The 18848-nt window shown below is 52.6% G+C and overlaps 7 protein-coding genes across 7 annotated transcripts; 3 read left to right on the forward strand and 4 right to left on the reverse strand.

The window, feature by feature from the left end:
- Positions 1-2293: 2293 nt before the first annotated feature.
- On the forward strand, positions 2294-3594 carry AYL99_08479 (hypothetical protein; the record flags this gene model as incomplete). The annotated part of the gene is made up of 2 exons (XM_018839987.1): positions 2294-2545; positions 2605-3594. The coding sequence occupies 2 exons, from the start codon at positions 2294-2296 to the stop codon at positions 3592-3594; spliced, it is 1242 nt and encodes a 413-aa protein (XP_018691108.1).
- Positions 3595-3969: 375 nt separating this feature from the next.
- AYL99_08480 (hypothetical protein) lies at positions 3970-5510 on the reverse strand (the record flags this gene model as incomplete). The annotated part of the gene is made up of 2 exons (XM_018839988.1): positions 3970-5189; positions 5255-5510. 2 exons carry the CDS (start codon positions 5508-5510, stop codon positions 3970-3972), a joined length of 1476 nt encoding a protein of 491 aa, XP_018691109.1.
- A 2699-nt stretch (positions 5511-8209) lies between these two features.
- Positions 8210-9403, reverse strand: AYL99_08481 (hypothetical protein; the record flags this gene model as incomplete). Its single annotated transcript, XM_018839989.1, has 1 exon — positions 8210-9403. The coding sequence occupies one exon, from the start codon at positions 9401-9403 to the stop codon at positions 8210-8212; it is 1194 nt and encodes a 397-aa protein (XP_018691110.1).
- A 2003-nt stretch (positions 9404-11406) lies between these two features.
- On the reverse strand, positions 11407-11883 carry AYL99_08482 (hypothetical protein; the record flags this gene model as incomplete). The annotated part of the gene is made up of 1 exon (XM_018839990.1): positions 11407-11883. The coding sequence occupies one exon, from the start codon at positions 11881-11883 to the stop codon at positions 11407-11409; it is 477 nt and encodes a 158-aa protein (XP_018691111.1).
- A 2419-nt stretch (positions 11884-14302) lies between these two features.
- On the forward strand, positions 14303-15049 carry AYL99_08483 (hypothetical protein; the record flags this gene model as incomplete). The annotated part of the gene is made up of 1 exon (XM_018839991.1): positions 14303-15049. The coding sequence occupies one exon, from the start codon at positions 14303-14305 to the stop codon at positions 15047-15049; it is 747 nt and encodes a 248-aa protein (XP_018691112.1).
- A 359-nt stretch (positions 15050-15408) lies between these two features.
- Positions 15409-16233, reverse strand: AYL99_08484 (Fe-S protein assembly co-chaperone HscB; the record flags this gene model as incomplete). Its single annotated transcript, XM_018839992.1, has 1 exon — positions 15409-16233. The coding sequence occupies one exon, from the start codon at positions 16231-16233 to the stop codon at positions 15409-15411; it is 825 nt and encodes a 274-aa protein (XP_018691113.1).
- Positions 16234-17593: 1360 nt separating this feature from the next.
- AYL99_08485 (hypothetical protein) lies at positions 17594-18514 on the forward strand (the record flags this gene model as incomplete). The annotated part of the gene is made up of 1 exon (XM_018839993.1): positions 17594-18514. The coding sequence occupies one exon, from the start codon at positions 17594-17596 to the stop codon at positions 18512-18514; it is 921 nt and encodes a 306-aa protein (XP_018691114.1).
- Between the last annotated feature and the right edge of the window lie 334 nt (positions 18515-18848).

Below are 18848 nucleotides of genomic sequence, written 5' to 3' on the forward strand. Positions count from 1 at the left end.
CAGCGGTCGGTGGAAGTAGCAGTTAGTTGATGGAGTAATGGGCGGGCGGACAGTGGACGGTGGATAGTGGACGGGGTGACGATGGAGGATCGATCACATGCTCCTACAGTGGTTTTTTCTGCCAACAGCCGAATCACGAATCCCCGATTGGCTGACGGACTGTTGGATCGTGTCCCTTGGATTGATTCCCTTTTGCCTTTTCACCTTCTCCAACTTATGCTGCTTGCCGGTGCTGCTGTACCTGAGCTGAGTGACCTGCTCGGTACCTTCTGACCTCCACCCTAGGGACCGAGTCCCTTGTGCTCCATACTACTAATTGTTGGAATTATGGGTGGCACCCCGTATCTCTTTTGCACTCTCCTGTGCTTCGACCCTTATCTCTCTGGCATGTGCACTGTTCTGATCGCCACATGCTCGTGCATTTATTTGCATTTGGCATGTGTTCTTATGTCATCTCCCCTCTCTGCAATCTGCGACCTGGGGCAAACATGTGCTTTTTTCTCTCCTCTCTGACACATCCGTCTCCATCTCGATCGGTATTGTGCGCTTCTGTTCTCGGCAAGGTCGGAGATGATCGGTCACCGCTTGTGCCGCCGGCATGGCCCTGTCATTTCGGCAAATTGTTTTTCCGGAAACCCCTACCCATCTCGCCATGTCACAAGCTCTCAATATTTGACCGCTGTGAGGTACCTCGTACCGAGTATTGTGCTCAAGACGAGACAAGAATCTTACAGTGGTCCGATATCGCAACTGAGCGAAAAGTTTCCTCCTTGGCTCCCGTCGTAACAGAAAGGATCAATGGTGAGAATTGCGTGTGCTAGTGTAAGCAACTAACTCTGCAGTCCTGCAGCCGAACAGTACCTGGTTGTGGCTTGCGAATACTCGCCCTAATGAGGCCCAGGGAAGTGTGAATGAAAGACACTGGATCTCAAGATGTCACAACACATAATAATGGAAGGACCTGCCTTGCTTCGATGTTCTCATCGCCACCAAATCGAACTGAGAAGACCCGCTGGATCTCCTGGGACTTCGTGCCATCTCTGACACGCCAATTCACGAACTACCTGCTGTTGATCGACCACGCCACAGGATGTGCACGAGGCTGCTACCCCTCCCGGGCCCATCTCCTTCTTGCATGGTACTCAGTCCTACAATGGTAGTGAGTGCTCTTAAGCTTTTCCCAGGCGCCACCAATGTTATTGTTATAGGTACCCAGCTTGAAGAGCGGGTACATGACCACCCATTCTCCAGAGAAACTTGAAGATCGACCAGGTATATGTTCTATTGGTGTCCTTGGGCGTGTCGTGGATCATAGGAGATAAAATCAAGGAACGCATTCCTAATGGAGCACTGTCGCAAAGCTCAGCTGCTGTTTTGCGTCTCTCAAAGGTTCGACTCTCCCACCAACCATGTCTTTCCCGCCCCGTTCCTCTCACCACCCAAGCTGGATTAGCAGCACAGACTGCCAACGACCATGGTTGGCTGAATGGTCTGCATCTTCAGCCCGCCATATCAGGGTGATTCTCCTTGGCGTCGAGCATGGACATGGGGTCCCACACCCTCGCCTCGAAAGCGGAATCTGCAAATGAGCAGGTATACGTACACTCCATTGATTTGGACGAACCCAACGTCCAGCCACAATAAAGATAGCTATGCAGATGGCCCAGGATTCCATTCTCAGGACAGTCAAACAACCAGGAGAAGTAGCAACGGAACTTGGTGTTATGCCACCTTGATTCTGATATTCCTCTATCCCAGTATCAGCTCGCCGGTTGGACCTCGTCAGCAGAACAGCAGCGATCGGAGATGTAGCAAGAGCTGGGTCGTACATGGCTCGGAAGTCTGCAGCTGACCGAATAAAGCCACTTTCAGCTGTGCGATCATGTTGATTATTGGACCTCCATTCCTCCAGGGGCGCCAGCTGACCATAATCTGGATGGTATAGCAAAGGGGAAGCACGCTTCGAGTCATACATGCCACGATAGTGACACGAACTCAGGCTATTTCACACCTGCTTCTGCTGATATCAAAAGAGCAACACCGTTCCTCAACATTGAACCTGTGCAAAGAAGCTTCTGAAGGCCGATCTCTCTATATTCCCTTCCATTCGTATCTTCCTAACCATCATCCAGCACCTCCCATATCCTCCTCGTGTATTTCAGTCATGGCCAACAGAGTCGGGAACTGGCTGCCCGATGATCCCGCCTTGTTGTGAAAATGGGTTAGCAAAAAGGTGCAACAAGTCAAGTCAAATCCTCCGGAAGGGTCTGATGTGGTCAAAGAATTTTACGATATGGTGACCGCTGACGCCCGGCTATACATGCTCGTCAACAAAATGCTCGCCGAGGTGCCGGCCAAGTATGAGAATGACCCGGCCGGACATCCTGAGATTCGAGATCTAAAGACACTGTTTGACCTTTTTGACAGTATTTTGCTCGAACCGCCTTCGTGGGATAGCTCTGGGCAGATCGTCACTCCTATCAACGCCGTGCTAGACTGGCCCATGGGCACCAGAGCCGGCTTTGCGGCGTTTCTGAACACCAAGGTCAACCGGCAATTCAAAAAATGCTGAGCGCGTGGGCGCTTTTCCTGACAGGTGACAAGTCAACGAGCACCCTGAACACTCGCGAACGCGGCTGGTTCTCGCAAACCGCGCTGAATAGCCCTCACATGGTGGACTTCGCGGAGAATTATGGCGTGGATGTTACGAAGCCAGCGGGTGGGTTTACGTCGTGGGACGCCTTCACGCGACAATTCGTGACTGGCCGTCGCCCTGTCGCCTTTCCCGGCGACCAGAACGTCATCGTGAGCGCCGCCGAAGCCACGCCCTTCGCGGTCCCGCGAAAGGTCAATCTCTTCGACACCTTTTGGCTCAAGGGCCAGCCTTATCCGCTGGCCCACATGATGAACAATGACCACCGCGCCGAGCAATTTGTCGGCGGCACCGTGTACCAGGCATTCCTCAGCGCCAACAGCTACCATCGCTTCCACGTGCCCGTGTCCGGCCAGATCGTGGACGAGCCCGTCCTCGTCGCGGGGACGTACTACTCGGAGCCGCCGGTCACGGGCTTCAGCCCCGATGACGACCCCGCGGTCCCGGACCCCGGGGCGGACAAGGCGTCACAAGGGTACACCTCGGCGGTGGCGACGCGCGCCGTCGTCTTCATGAAGCCGACAACCCGGCGATCGGCCTCATGGCCATTATTCTCGTGGGCATGCGAGGTCTCGTCAGCCGAGATTACCATGCCCCCGAAGAAGCACTTCGAGAAGGGAGAACAGCTGGGCATGTTCCACTTCGGTGGCTCGACCCACTGTCTGTGCTTCAGGCCCGGTGTGGACCCGCAATTCAACTTCCCGGATAACATCCCCGGTCCGAACAACACGATTCAGTGGCCGGTCAGCAGCGCTTGCGTCCTTGGTCGTGCCGAAGACCGCTGCTTAGGCGAGCTGAGGGAGATACATATGTGTTGTCGAACGGGGGGCGTCCCGGTTCTGCCAGCCGGACGGAACCTTCATTGGTTGGCATGTCTAGAATGGGGGATCTCGGCCTCGGTGTCGATTGAATCCTTGTCCTTCCAGCGGCACAGAAGTTGATAAGGACGAGCAATGACTAAACAAACTTTTCTCTCAACGCCCCTCACGTTGTCACATTATCATGAACTAGCAGAGCGTATACAAAAGAGCACAGCCAACCAACCCTGGGCCCGGAACGCAAAACAGGCATAGCATAGCATACAACTGGGGAGTGAGCGAGCGGGCCCCGACGAAATCTATGAGGGGTATTGATGCCAGCCCCGTGGGAAATCAGTACGGTCCAGTCCGTTCATTTTAATGAGTAAGGAGGATCTAAGTCAAGTACAGGAACAAGCACCACGCAGGATAATACCGTAGATACATCTTCCCAGGACGATGAGGTTGGCAGGAACTATGAACAAACAACGGGCCCCGGGAGGGGAGGGGGGGGGGGGGTTATATTAAATAATGCAACATCTTCGGCATCTTCCACAAGATGCCCCAGCCGCCAAACACCACCGAGAGACCCGTAAAGATAATCAGCGGTCCATACGCGGTCTCGAAGCCGGGGCCGTGGACCGATGGCGCGGCGATCTTGGTGCCGGCCTTGAGGAGCGACACGCCGGCCAGACCGCCGCTGACGTAGCCGATGCCGCGGGCGCCGTTGAGCAGGCCGTACAGCATGCCCGAGTCGACGGCCTCGTTACGCAGGGCGGCCTCGCGCTCCAGCTCGTTGATGACGCCGCCCCAGGTGGCGCTGTACGCGCCAGCGAAGAAGCCAAAGGTCATGGAGAACAGGACCAGCAGCGCCATAGTGCCCTGCGACGTCAAACCCCAGAACAGGAAGGTCGACAGAGCCGAGCTGACGGCCGAGATGGCCGTCACGGTCGTGGCCGACAGCGGGAAGCACGGGTTGTCGCTGAGGTAGCCGAAGAACGGCGACGAGACGATCCCCGGCAGATTGAACAACGTCAGCAGTAGCGTCGCCGACGTCTGCGAGAGCAGGGTGACTTCGTGCGCATACGTGCTCAGGTACGTCTGCGGGATGCCGTAGCCGGAGCTCTGCAGGATGGTGGCGATGCTGTAGATGTAGAAGGTCTGGTGCTTGAGAAAGTGCCACGGGATCTTGCGTGACCGGTGGGGGCTCGAGGCGGTGGTCGATGGTGGCGTCGGAATCATGTAGATGGCGACGACGCCGGTGCCTGCTGCAACGCCCGTCCATATCCTCAGCGTCGTGCGAAACCCGTACCGGTCGAGCAGGGCTCGCAGCAGGAATGGACAGGCCGATCCCACAATGTTCTTGGACGACAAGACCACCGCGTACGCGACGGCCCGGTTCCCCGTGTTGAACCACTCCCCGAGGGACAGGGTGGTCGGGCTGTAGATGAGAGCACATCCCAGGGCGGCGGTCACTCCTTGCGTGGCAACCAAATGCCACACATCGGTGCTGAAGGAGGACAAGAGGAAGGAGACGCAGGTGAGGACAGCACCGCAAAGAGCCGCCACCTGGCGTCGCCGGGCCCATCGCCGTGTGAAGAGCGCGAAGAGGAAAGGCATCGAGAGGTACATGACGCCGTTGGAGGTGGTGCCGATGATACCAGTGGTGTCACGACTGCCCGTGAACATCCAGTTGCTCGAATAGTACTCCTGGAAGACGCCATAATTCATGGCAAATCCTGCGTTTTTTCGGTCAGAAGAATCTGCAATCAGCGTGATGTGTCCCTCCCCAGTCCCTACCTACCCCATATTGGCAGCTGCAGGATCGAGGAGCCCACAAGGACTGAGATTTTCTGCCTCCTTGACACCCGCTGCCTCGAACTGCCATGATCCAAATTTGTTGTGTCGTCGCCATCGACATCTTGAGTCCCTGGCTCGCCGCCGTCCGATGGCAGCGACTCCCTCAGAGCAATTCTCTCGGTTTGTGGCATTTGGATTGCTCTGAGCTGCTTGATCATGTACGAACGAGGATATGGCGATACTAATCCGGCACGGGACATGTTGCTTCTTAAAGTAACAGCCTCAGACTTGGCATGCGTCATGTGAAGTAACTGGTCGATGATATTTTACTTGACATTGATAGGCGCAGCAGCGAAAGGGCGTGCAGCTCAATGCTAAGCTTTGCTCCTTCCCGTGCCGGTAGCCAGCGCTAGCCTTCGAGAGAGGCGTACGAGGTACATTGGACAAATAGAGAGAGCGGATGGATCACCATGCTGGGACAACCCTAAGCTCCTGCATCTCGTTAGCCTGCTGTGCTTCCGAGATCGGTCCCTGCGAGCCTGATCGTCGCCGGTCGTTCATCGACGCAGCGCCGTTTAGATACTGGTGAAAGTATCAGCAAAGTGGCAGCCTCCCCGGAGCATCAACAGCAGGCGTGTCGTCCTATTTAGCCCCAGAAACGTACTGGGACACACAAAAGTGTAGCCAGTCGAGATAAGTTGAGACATCCACAGACGCCTCGGAATGTCTCGTGACCTGAGCCCGGTACCTAGGCCCTGAAGGCGGTGAGCGACAAAGCAGAGACAGGAAAGGGAAGACCGGAGGATCCAGACGACTGAAACATGGCGGAGGCGGCTTGCTGTGAATACTTTACCGTCAGAAACGCGGGAACGAGACAGCAGCGGCCTGCTCAGTGCTAAAGTTTGTGATGCTGTACTTCCAACTAGATGGACTCTGGGGAACATCTGCGCCATCGACATCAATATTTGGACGGTCGGAACGAACCCACAGCCCAATAAGCAGAATGGCACGCAATCCGATAATGGCTCTGCATACTTCGTCATGGCGTTCCCGATCGCCATGTAGCAACAAGATCATTTGGATCTGCTTGCATCTGTCAAATAGCTACCGGTATGAAATAGACTGGATCAAACCTCTCGTTTGCGCACCGCCAGCCAGAAGAGAACCTTCACCGACAGGTCTTTGGATGTTCGTTGAGGCAACTCGTCACAGTTGCGGATATTCCTCAACTGTACGGCAAGCTCGCGGCAACGGGACCATCAAAAGACTCGTTTCGTCAGACTTTGATGAAGTGCCCTTGTACTGTCCAGCGCTGACATTTTTCCTTTCTAAGTGCAGATAGTCCTCGACATCAACGATGCCGTCGTAAGTTTTGACACATGAATGGGGAGCAGGAGTGTGAATAGACTCCTTGACTGTATGCATCATCATCATCATCATCATCATCATCGACGCACTCTTCTGCTTACACAACATCCTCGGGCGAAACTTTACTGCTTCAGTCGACGGGACACGTTCGTGATATCATGGTGTGACTAAGAAGAGTAGGTCACTACCGACTCTGCATCCGAAAGATCCTCCCAGATACCCATCAGACTAACGAATTTCATCGCCGTAGAGAGCTGGGTACGGGCCTCGCAGAGCTTGCACGAGCAGATGTGACTGGCGGTGAACCCCACAGCGGCCTTTCGCACTTTCTACAGAGCTCGATGGGATAGCGAGATATTCTGTGCCTCGCCTAGCTCCCGAAGGCCTCTTAGAGCGGACATAGACAGCTCTTTGGCCAAGGCTGGTGTACGCGGATAAGCAAAGTTGACAGGTTCTGTCGGGCCGCTGAGTGCTAGAAGAACGAGGAGCTGACAAAGGCCTTGATTGTCGCGGAATCGTCAACAAAGATTCCCGATCGCGCAGCGCTCGGCCTCCAATACGTCTTGTAAGTTCACGCCGTGACAACTTGCATGACGTGACTCCACTAGACAAGGGCATACATATTCCAATAAAGTCCTCGACGCGGCATTGTGCTTCGGGATATGAGTTTTGTGTCTTGAGAGTGGTGCGGCACCCCTTCCTCAGCGTCCTTCAACCCCTGCTTGGTCCTTGAAGCATAGCTTGGACTAGCTGATTCCTAACCTGTTGGCATCTCGATCGCCGATATTCTGGGTGCGAACACGTGGACATCGTGAGAGTGAGTTTAGTTCCTGAGCAGTTCCCACCGCACGGATGCTCAGTCGTTTAGGGTGTCTGTTAACGGAAATGACATCGGCGTATTCCCATTGCATCTCTAGGAATCAGAAGTCAAGCTGGCATGTAGAAGTACTTGGTTTCGAAATAGGTGAAAGGGTCTGGCGAAACGGGTTACAGGCTTCTGAGATACTTTTCCATGGCTGGCTCTTGCTGCTAGACCAACATGACAGTCGGAAGTAAGACCTAAATCCACGAGCCCCGGTTGTTTCACTGCAGACGGCGACAAGAACTCCGATCTCTAGTCAGATGTTGTAGTGTATTTTTCGCATGGGAGGCGTGCCGTTCCGCCTCAGAGATATTTGCTTTTTGTTTTATCTGAATTTGGATGAATTTTCTGGGGAGGGCGAGCCGATGGGAGCCTCCCTACTTGAACCAACCCAGGGACTCGTACGCAGGAGGTTTCTCCAGGGTCTACCCTCAAGCATTTAGTCAGCGCCGGCAGGGCCCGGCCACTTACCGGTAGAGTACCGGTGAAGGCTTTATGAAAGGAGGGGCTGCTTCGTGACTTGTGTAGACCACAGGTATTGGCTCGAGTAGTGGCTCTACTCGAGCACCGTTTTCGGAAAGCCTTCTTTTGTTCCTGTATGGTCAAACGGAGACAGCCTATAACCCTGACCAGCTGGAGAACCGATTTGCCCAACGGAAAAGGTGGTCTGCTGAAAGAGCAGTCGGAGCTGTGGTTTTGGCGAACATCAAGGGACGACGAATGTCTCTTTCAAGGCGACGGCGACGAGTTCGGCGTCAGCTGTTCGTTCCACCAAGCCCTGGTGACTTGTTCTTCCATCGAGTCATATTCCGCTTCCTCCAAGTCTTCCTTCTCCATGTCGATGTCGACGCTGATGTCGATAAGCAACCAAGCCCGTAACGCTGCCGTTAGACGGATTCGCTGATTGATATCCAGTAACGCAAAAATCTTAAAACCATTCATCTCATAGGTGCAAAGATCAATTTCCTTGCAGATCGCTTCCTCTTTCTTGAAGAAGTCACTGTAGCATTGCTCGCGAACCCAGTCCACAATGGATAGCGCGGAGGTCCCTCCGAGCGATTTTGCTGAGCTGGAATCTAAGACAGCTTTGAGTCTTTCCAGAAACGAGATCCTGTCCCGAAGATTATCCCTCCCAAAACTTGCCAACGTCATGTTCAGATCGTAAAACAACCCGAAGAGTCCTGCTTGATGAGTGTAAACCCATTCGGGATCACAAGACGCATTCATAGTGTCACAAGTGGAGGCCGAGAATAGTACGGACTTCTTGATTGTGATGTACTGATCGAGAAGAGGCAGCTCCATGGCAGGATTTGTCGCCTGCTGCTGTGGAGGTGCTCGAGGCGTGTTGTTGACATCGGTGCTTGTCAAATAGGTGGCGCAGGCGTGACGGACTAAGTCAGCGTGGTTCTGCTTCGACCATGCCTGCAAGCGCCTCCACTTGAGGAATACCATGGTTTTGATGGTCTCAAAGTCGCTGAATGACCTTATTCTGCAAGGCACAGACACGTACATTCTCTTTAGGGTCGAGAGTGACAATGCCGTCTGGTCAGCGTTGAAGACGAACGATTCTAAGGCCCCCGGTCTTTGCAGCAAGGCATCCAATGCTTGCAAGTGCTCCTTGGCAGCATCTTTGTGGTTCATGTAACACTCTGCCGATATCGCATATCGTAAAGCTAATACGGCCGTTTCCAGGTCAAAGTCAGCATTGCTTAAGAGCGACCTGAGCATCCCATAACCGCTCGCTCTGCGTTTCAAAATGGAGTGCTTGAGAATATGCGAGTTTGGTGGTTCCTTGATGCGCTTGGCCATTTGCTCTTCTGCGATTAGAAGGATCCAGTGCAGTGCCGCGCGAGATTGCTGTATTGACCGAGCTGCAGGCACTCTTTGCGGGCAGTACAGGGCGTCTCTGTGGAAGCCAAACATCTGAGTTTGCAGGTCGGTAAAATCTTCAGCTCCTTTTGGTCAGTGATGGATATTGACAAAAGTCCAGGAGGAATCCCAGGAACAGGAACATTGAAATCACAGGAAACGCACAGTAATTGAGAAGATATTTCTCATAAAGATCAATAGAATCACCGAGATGGAGGAATGATCCCAGAGAACTGATTTCGGGTGACGAACAGAAAGGGTGATGCTCTCCGCCTGAGGATCGGCTGATGACTCTTTTGGAGCTCTCTGCATCCTCCTTCTTGAATTTAGGGGTGTCGACAGAAGAATACTGATGCCTTGGCAATTTGTTGCTATTGAGCTTCGTGGACTCGGCTAACCTGGAAATCCGACGGCATTCTGCCAGCTCCTGAGATGAAACACTGGTTGGGTGCGTGGCTCCATTGGCGTCTTGCCATGAACACGGTGCGGTTTGTTTGAGACTGTTGCTGGACGAGTGAGAGGCTTCCGGTTGGGGACCTTCCATGACAAAGTCGACTTGCAGCTATCCAACTCTTTCATCAGTGGCAATACATAGTGGTAGAGCTTAGTAGGCAGCTCTCAAAGGCGCGGCGTTACTCTAAAACTCACAGTTCTGCTCACAGTCGCTGGCTTGCTGCTGTTTTTCCGACGTTGGTGCGAAAAGCGCGCAACATGCGAATTGATCCGGGACAGCCTTCTCTTGCTCGGTCCGCCATCATCAGCCTGCCCCGTCTCATTGACGAAATTGATAATTCCGGATGACATTTATGTGGTGTATTGCAGAGAGTAGCTCATGGTGAGTTTGCAAATGGAACGGATATCAACTTCAGGATTCGGCCACGACATCGGACGTTGGAGAGGACGCGAATCTCAAGGTAACCAGGACTGGACTAGCAGATGCTGTCCACAGCCAGCAATCAGGAGAGGGGCGGGCTTCGCAAGTCATACTTACAAACACTACCCGTTTCGGGCTCTACAGAATGGGAAGATTAAAGGCGGCCTTAGTAATCCAAGTTTATCCTGGTGGACCAATTGACCGCCCTTGTGATTATGCTCCTGGCTGCGCATATTGATCCTTCGCCAGATCGCTCAAGTACTTGGTGCTTTTCTGCTTGCAGAAGGCTGGTCGGTGGCGCAACACATCGATTACCACAGCTGATGGGGCAAAGGTGTCAGAAGGATCGCGATCGATATTCACTGAGTCGCCAGGTGAAGGTTTTCTAGCGGCAGACGCCGTCATGCAACAAGCAGAAAGAATCATTGCTCACCACTGCACATTCATTGGTTGATGAGACAACGTCGTCTGTGTGAAACTCGCTTGGGTACAAGCTGACGTACGTGAAAATGTGCAGGCTCGCTCAGGGAAGAAAACGCCAGGCGTCCAGTCTGATATGCGATCTACCTCAGCACGTATTTGCTCGGCCCAAGCTCTGCCGAGCTTCAGGGATGCTGAGCGGGAAGCCTTCAGCGTTTTTGGGCATAGGAAAATACCTTAGGTAAGGGAACGGAGGGATGAGGAAGCGAAGAAGAAGAGGAAGGAATTACAGAAGTGCATGTGGAAGACAGAATGTGCCAAGCCCCAAGCACGGTAACCGCATTAGGCAGTTCTCGATCGAGCTGTCGAATTAGGGCATATGCGCCATGAAGAATGGAATATACACAGACCAGCATAATAAATGTCCTTGTTGTTCTATTTCAGCAGTAATTGTACATTCTCAGAGAAGTAGAGTCTTGCCTTCCCTGGCTCGTTGACGCAATCAACACACCCTTCCAAAATGACCCAGGACCCGTCAGACTGTCAGCAACGGTCCTGGTGATACTCCTTGATTTGGAACAAATCCGCTTCTATTCGTCCAAAATGTCACCTGAGCAACATGCTCAATCAAGCAGGTCTACCCGGGTGAAAATACTCCCAGGACGGCTGCTAGATGTCGACGTCGCCCTATCTTGCGGGGCGAACCATATCTCCGGCGTGTCCTCCTCGGTCACTATCCCTGTTCCAATGCCGACGTAGAATCCTAAAGAGGTGGGAATAAGTCGAAACGTCGGCGGGGCTCCAAGACAGGTCGACGCCGTCGTTGTTGTCGTTGTGGCCGTATCCTTAGAAGACCCTCCTCATCTGGCACGACGGGTATAGCTGACACATGGCGCATAGGTTGAACATTGCTCGTTCCTCGAACTCGATCGTTCGTACGCCAGATGACATCCTCATTGGTCCCGGTGGCCGGTTGGTGAAATGGAGCCGGTGTAAAAAGGTCTTCCAGGTCAAATTCAGGTACTACCATTGGGCCGTGGTCGGACACGGGTCTAATCACTGGTGTTGGCGGTGATGGCGGTGGTGGGGGTGAGGATGGGTATCGAATCAAGTCCTCAATCAGTCCAATCGCTGGGATCAAGGGAACTATAATACCCTCGATTCCATCCACGTCGATTTCGAGCAAGGGTGTGCGGCGGCGTTGGTTGCGGCCCTCAGTTGTTGGGCTCGGATGAGACATCGTGCGCTGAGGGGGCTCGAAAGTGTCGGCGTTAGGTAACCTGGCATGAGGTGTAGAGAAGGAAAACGCCCGGCCCAATGCCCGGCCCAATGACACGGTTGTAGAGGTAGTTGTGGTGTTAATTGTGGGTGACGCCATCTCAAAAAGTGGTGTATGAGGATGTGCTGTGAGAAGAGGCTACCAGAATGAAGAACTCTTGAGTGATTGGTAAGATAGTGGACGTGTTGTAGGCGTCACTAATGTTGGCTGAATATGGCAGTTTGTCGGTATGGTGTCGCCATCTGCTACAGAACACGTCAGTCTCGAAGAGGAGATATCTATACCTTCATGACCATGGCCGAAAGGTCCTATCGAGGTCCTCGCCTCCACATCTACCCAAAAAGTAGATGCTTGCTGTTCAGGTCAAAATTCGATGCTCGGGACAGGACCCAGAAAAGTGCAAGAAGGTGGAGCCGTAACCGGGATACACCAAGGTGCTCAGACAGGAATCTCTTGTCTTGGAGCACCACGGTTCCAGTGCATTTTTTCGTGTCGCTAGCTAGGTATCTTGGAGACTTTGTTGCGAGAGCTCACGTCCTCGTTTTAAAGCCAGCAGAATAGCAGTAGCACACAGAAGAAGAGCTGCTCTACAACAGGCTGTATCTCAAAATATTTTCCGAAGATCATCTTTGTGGCCAGCCTACTTGCAACCAGCCACAGAATCGGCGTCCGAGGAACCCTTCCATTTTGTGTGTAACTTCTTCAAAGTCTCTTGGGCCGTTAGCCGGACCACGATTCTCGTACCATGCCATAGATTGGAAGGTCAATATCTGCCTTGGTAGGTTTGGTTAGCGCCAGTGGGCGATTCTAGGCACAACGGCATGATTCGGTCAGTTATCAAGATACCTTTCACCATAAGGTTTGTTAGTGGACTGGTCCAACCGGGTCTGTCCAAACGATACTCTTTATGGAATGCATGTTTCTGAGCAAGAGACAGCTTTAGTTGTGCGCAGAACGCTGGGTTGGATGTCTTGATAACTAGTAATAGTGGAGACACCACGAGAGCGCGGACTGAACTGTGAATCCTGCATTCGCGCTGTGCAGGTTTGGGTCTGGAATATATGGCCGGATGGATTGTTATTTCTGAAGTGATTTCGAAAAAGCCATAGATTGCTTGATTCCTTGTGACAGAAGAAGCTTGTACTGCCTACACCATCTCCAGAACACGTTGTAGTGGTCTGCGATATCTTTCAATATTCGTGATAGAAAGCTTGGGATCAGAGCACAATGTTTCTACATCAAGCAACCTCCTGCAGCTCATGTTTCATGGCACCGTAAACCTTCCCATGTCGAGGCACAGGTGCAGGGGACGCATATCCTGGGCCCTTCTACCAACCCCGAGGGCGACTATGTGTCCTTCCAACTACAACAGACATCAACACGGCGACATCTGCATATTTCGTTTGATTGTGTACTCGATATCTCCTTGCTGGACCTTCTGTGTATCTACCGTCGCTCTAGATCAGACGATTACCGTCAATTTGGGACTGGAGGAGGGTCGGGGAGCGGATTCGCTGGCCGTGGCCTCTGGCGTAGGACTATAGAAACATCGTGGGTTTGATTCTTGCCCTTGGAAATGCGTTAATACTCAGAAGAGGTTTATTTTGGTGACATTGACTCACAGCGATGAGCTGCTGATTTGGTCGAAGCATCAGTTGAGCTGATCGCATGGCGAATTGTATGTACGCAAATCAGTATGGTCTAGCTTGCAACGAACATGCAGTGGCTGGAAGTGACCTGAACCTTCGATCCTGAGGTAAGAAGAAGCTGCCGGCGGACAGGTGACACAGGAAATGGTCTAACCGACCTCTGCTGTTCCCATGCGGTTCTTCCACTATCACACTCTCCCACGAATCATGTGTCAAACACCTCAACATCGGAGGTCACTGCCAATGTGCCTCATCCATTTCCTTTTTGAAATCTGCATTGCAATTGTCATTCTGCTTTTCACTCCTCCAACATCCTCGGCAGCTCCGTAGTCGAGCTGAAACAAGCGTAGGGACATACCATTGCTTGGAGTGGCTGCTTCCCTGCCATTTGCAGCTTCTGTCAATGCAACCATGATGGCATTCCTTTCTAAGATGACAAGGTGCACTTGCCAGCTAACGGGAATACAGCTTCTGCGCTTCGAATCTCGAACCGATATTCAGTTATCGCTGCTCGTACTCCTGCTGTCCTTGATACTCACACTCATCTGCTCACCTCACTGTTTCCCAATCTTTGGCTACTTTTTCACTCTTTTGCCAGCCAAATACTGTTGAAGGCACCCATACCACGAAATCCGCTCATTGAAAACAGCAGGTTTATTGCCCAAAACCCAGTTCGACTCACCAAGCACTGCAGTATCTTTCCTCCTTTCAGCTCAACCACGCCTAGCAACATGTCTTCTATATTCGATCCGCGTGGAGACCTGCCTCCTCCCACGATCCAACCAACCTCATACTATTTCTCACACAGTCACAAACGAGGCAATTCCTATGGTCTGCCCCCAAAGAAGCCCAAGAAAAAGCAATGCTATGACTGGATCTTTTCAACAGCCTCCAACGTCCACATTGCCATCGACCATGCTGCTTTCAAAACATACGTCTCCTTTCAGTCATATGTCCTCACAGTTTCTGATCAACGTCAGGTACCGGTTCGAGGCATTGGGTCGGTCGAGCTCAAGCTCCGACGAGAACCGGGTAGTCGCGAAAATCATACAATCGTCCTAGAGAATGTCCTGCATGTCCCCGATTGGTTTTGCAATGTTATTTCGGACATCTATTTTGTGCCCGCCACCCTGTACGAGCACACTTGGACTGAGTTTGGCGTCAACTTCTTTGTCCGAGACAAGAAAATCGTTAAGCCTTGGGGGTATACAGAGAACTTCTGTGGTCTCGATCGACTGGTGCTGTCAAAGAACCATCAAGGACGCAGCCCCATGCTTGAAGATCCTGAACGCGAAGTGTTTTCCGTGAGCTTGACTTGGCCGCAGAGCCAGAAGGATAAGTGGGACTGTTTCATTGCCGAAGAGACGAAGCAACAGGCCACGCGTGTGGAAAAGACCTCCAAAAAGAAACTCATTGGTGATGAGAGGAAAGGTTTGAAACGGGAGACCAAGAGCAATTTGGGAGAGAACACCAAATAGAAGCTGGTCCCGGACGCCACGACAACGGGGCCAAAGCACAACAGCGAGTCCGGTGAAGCCAGTGGTGGGCCGACGATACTTCCAAGGGGTTCCAGTCTGATGTTCGACAAGGTTAGGTTCTGAAACAAAGACCTGTGGTTCTTGGATGTACGAACATTGAATACACATCAATGGCGAGCTCGGCGTGCCGAAGCCAAGGTTCGGATGGGGTTACAAGTCACTGTTGGACCAGAGTTCCAGTATTGATATGCCAAAAGGGCTGAATATGAAGTAGAGTGGGTATGTACGAACTATATAGCATCGCAAATCAACCGCATGCATCTTTTCTGCCGGCTCGGTATTCAAATCACTCTGGGAAGCTAATGTACCAATCTTACCTGCTTCCCTGGCTCCCACTCGTGTAGCGCGGAATGCAAACTCCGCCAATAATTCAGCTTGATGCATTCCCTTTTCGCACTCTCGACGTCGTCCTTTTCCAAAGCCTCAGCCAGTGCTTGTTCGGTCTCCCTTATCCTCGCTATATTCTCTCTCATTAATGATTCAATCTCATCGTGAGTCGTCGCTTCCTCCAGTAGCTCCTGTGCCTCCATGACTTCCAGCAACGTGCTCTGGTCCGTCACTCCCGCATGCGTGGCGTTGTCCTCGTGCGTGATGTCGATTCCATGGTTATGCTGGAGGAGGTATCTTGCGCGCAGGAGCGGGTCGGAGAGGGTCTTGTAGGCATTGTTCAAAAGGGAAGAGAGCGCGAGGGACTTCTGGTGGGAGGCGGTGCCCGGCGGGAACTTGTCCGGGTGGTATTGAGACTGCAGTCGCAGGAATTCGCGGCGGAGATGCGGGAGCGGAATATTGAACGGTCCTCTTGGTGGCGGGCCCGACGAGAGTGTCACAGGGAAGAGGGTATAGTAGTTCGTCACGTCCGGAGGAGTGGCTGAAAGAGTCGGGTCCTCCTGTTTGGGATCGGTCGGTTCAGGCGGCCCTTGAGCCTGCGTCTGCGCCCGAGGTTCTTGCAGATGGACGGCCGTCACGCTAAATGCTCGTCGGGGATTGTGTGCTGATGCTGTTTGTGGGCATCGGAGAGGTATTTGCGCCCCTCTTGTAATTGCAGACGGTACTGTGGACGAGTCAATCAGACAGAGGCGTCGGAGGTGGCGGAGTGTTTGCCGCGTCGGGACTGCTCCTGACATGGTTTCAATAAGACCAAGAAGATCGCGAGTGACTTGTTGTAGAGGCAACAGGATATCGATGAATTTGATTGCGCAAAGGGCTTGTATGGTTGCAGGCAGGGAAGAAGATAGGTCTCACGCAGCGCAGAGAGACGACTTGGTAGGAGTCGGTTTTGGAAAACAAAGTCGCCGACGTCATGCTCCGGGATCGGAGGATCATGCGCCGGGCGACGAAGCGGCAAAATTAGTTATTATTCAGTTTATATTATTCTCAACCTCCATATCGCTGTCATTGTTCCAAAGGAGTAGGAGTAGGGTAATATACGGATAATGGTATTTTTGCTACTGGTGGACGAGGCGCAAAGGCCGTCCCCGAACGTACACTCTGCCTCAGAGCCTTGCTTTCTCCCAGGACGCCCCTCGAGGATTCAGCCTTCGATCATTGATAATGCTCCGGCATACCGCATTGTTTCTCTCATGTCGAGTATCCTTGATGAGAACCATATTTGCTGCATCGTTCTCATAGGAATCATCCCTGGCATTTTGGTCTGCCATCTGCTGGGAAGAAATCAACCTCATCTCCCGGCCTCGGCCAAAAGCGTTGGAGGAGGACGACTCCGTTAAACCGTCCAGCGTCTCAGTTGTCAGTATCGGCCTTCCTGTAGTAATCGTGTCATCTTCAACACGTCCCCATAGCAGTGGAGCAGCCTTGCTTTGATCGATCTTGTGGAGGTGATTCTTGCAACTTGAAGCATGAAATCGGGTCCAAATAGAGCCGTCAATTCTTGATGTGTATTGCTGTCGGCGAGATGTTTCCTCTTCCGCTGCTCTCGAGGGAAGTACTTGTCGTTGGGCCTTAACTTGATCCATTTTTCCATAGCAGTGAGTATCTGATTGAGGGTCTTCTTGTGGTGTTAAAGGGTGACGCTTGTCGCGTCTGCGGGTGCGGTTGCGCCAGTCATGTTGGCCAGACTTACAATTCTAGTTTATTTTAATGAATTTCAAGTCAGTAGCACCGTGGAGTCCAATATAAGGAGAGTTGGAAAGGTGAAGCCCTCGGACTGTTACCAGTGTAGAAGGACTCAAGACTACGCACATCGAGGTGCATCGAGGGTACATCGAGTCACTGACGTCATTGGCCGACGCAGCTAGCGCCACCTCATCTTCTTTCGTAGGTGATTCTGGACCTTGAACTCAACCATTGGAAATTGAACCCTTACTATCACCCAAAGCGACGATTGTGCTGCCAATCAGTCCATATCAACTCTGTTCGTAGTTTTCGGGCCGTTCCTGTTTTGGAATCTCTACAAACCTCCCCACACAGCTTGAAATTCGTCGCAGTTTGCACGCTTACCCCTCATTTCAAGATCAAACTCTGATCATGTCTGACTACTACGACCGTCAAGGAGGAGACCCTCGCGAGTACGGCGGCGGTGGCCGTGGCGGCGGCGGCGACAACAACTACTACGACCAGAACCAACGCTTTGACGACAACGATCAAGGCGGTGGCCGTCGAGATGACTATGGCGAGCGACGCCAGCAAGGAGGATATGGAGGTGGTGATGATTATGGCCGACAAGAAGGACGCGGTGGAAGAGATGACGGCTACGGAGGTGGGGGCATGAGTGGAGGCTACGGGGATGAACCTCCTCGCCATCATGGTCGTCGCGACGATGAAGGCTACGGTCGTCAAGAAGAAGGTCAGCACAGACGCCGCGATGATGAAGGCTATGGGGGCAGTTCTGGCGGAGGTGGGGGATATGGAGGTGACGGCGGTTATGGAAGACCCTCCAGCGGTGGATATGGAGGAGGCGGATCTGCCGACTACGACCAAGACGAAGTGATGCGACATAGCCAGCAACACGGAAATCCGGAAGACTCCAATCTCTTTTCTCACGCCATGTCGTTTCTTAACCAAAACAAGCACAGTGCTCAGTCCGAGGACATGGATGAAGGTCGGATGCAGCAAAGCCATCAGATGCTATACCAGCAAGACGGGGGTGGCCAGCAGCACGACGCTTCTAGCTTGGGCGCCGGGGCTGCAATGCAAGCATTGAAGATGTTCTCTGGATCTGGAGGAGGCGGATCTCAGTCCCAAGTCATCTCCATGGCTATGCAAGAAGCTTCAAAATTGTTCGACAAGCAGAGCAACATGGGCAATGTTCAGGGCGGCACAGACAAACAGTCGGCGATCAACCAGGCTGCGAAAATGGCGCTGCAAATGTATATGAAGAGCCAAGGCGGCGGTAGCGGTGGTGGTGCGTCTGGGCTGATGGGCCTTGCCAGCAAGTTCTTCTCTTGAAAAGGGAAGCGTGACCACCGAGTCATAACTCGCCTTAGATATCTCCCATAGCTGCAAGGCGAAGGAAGTCTGACACGGCTCCGTCCTAGCATTTCGTGTGGAGCAGCAGTTCGACACATAGCTAGTTCAAGAAGGTCGAGCGAGAGCCTCTAGTCCCGGTCCGGCAAAGCTCGGCCAGTCACGAAGCAGGCGTCATTCTTGTATCCTCCACAGACTGCGCATCCACAGCATCGAGAGCTTTGGAGAAAAAGTCCCCTGACGAACCCCATCTTCTATGCCCTCATCTTATCCTTGTTCTCAATAGTTCTTGTATTTATTCGGATCAAGTCTGTCT

The sequence above is a fragment of the Fonsecaea erecta genome, assembly GCF_001651985.1.
Source record: "Fonsecaea erecta strain CBS 125763 chromosome Unknown Scaff7, whole genome shotgun sequence".
NCBI lineage: Eukaryota > Fungi > Ascomycota > Eurotiomycetes > Chaetothyriales > Herpotrichiellaceae > Fonsecaea > Fonsecaea erecta.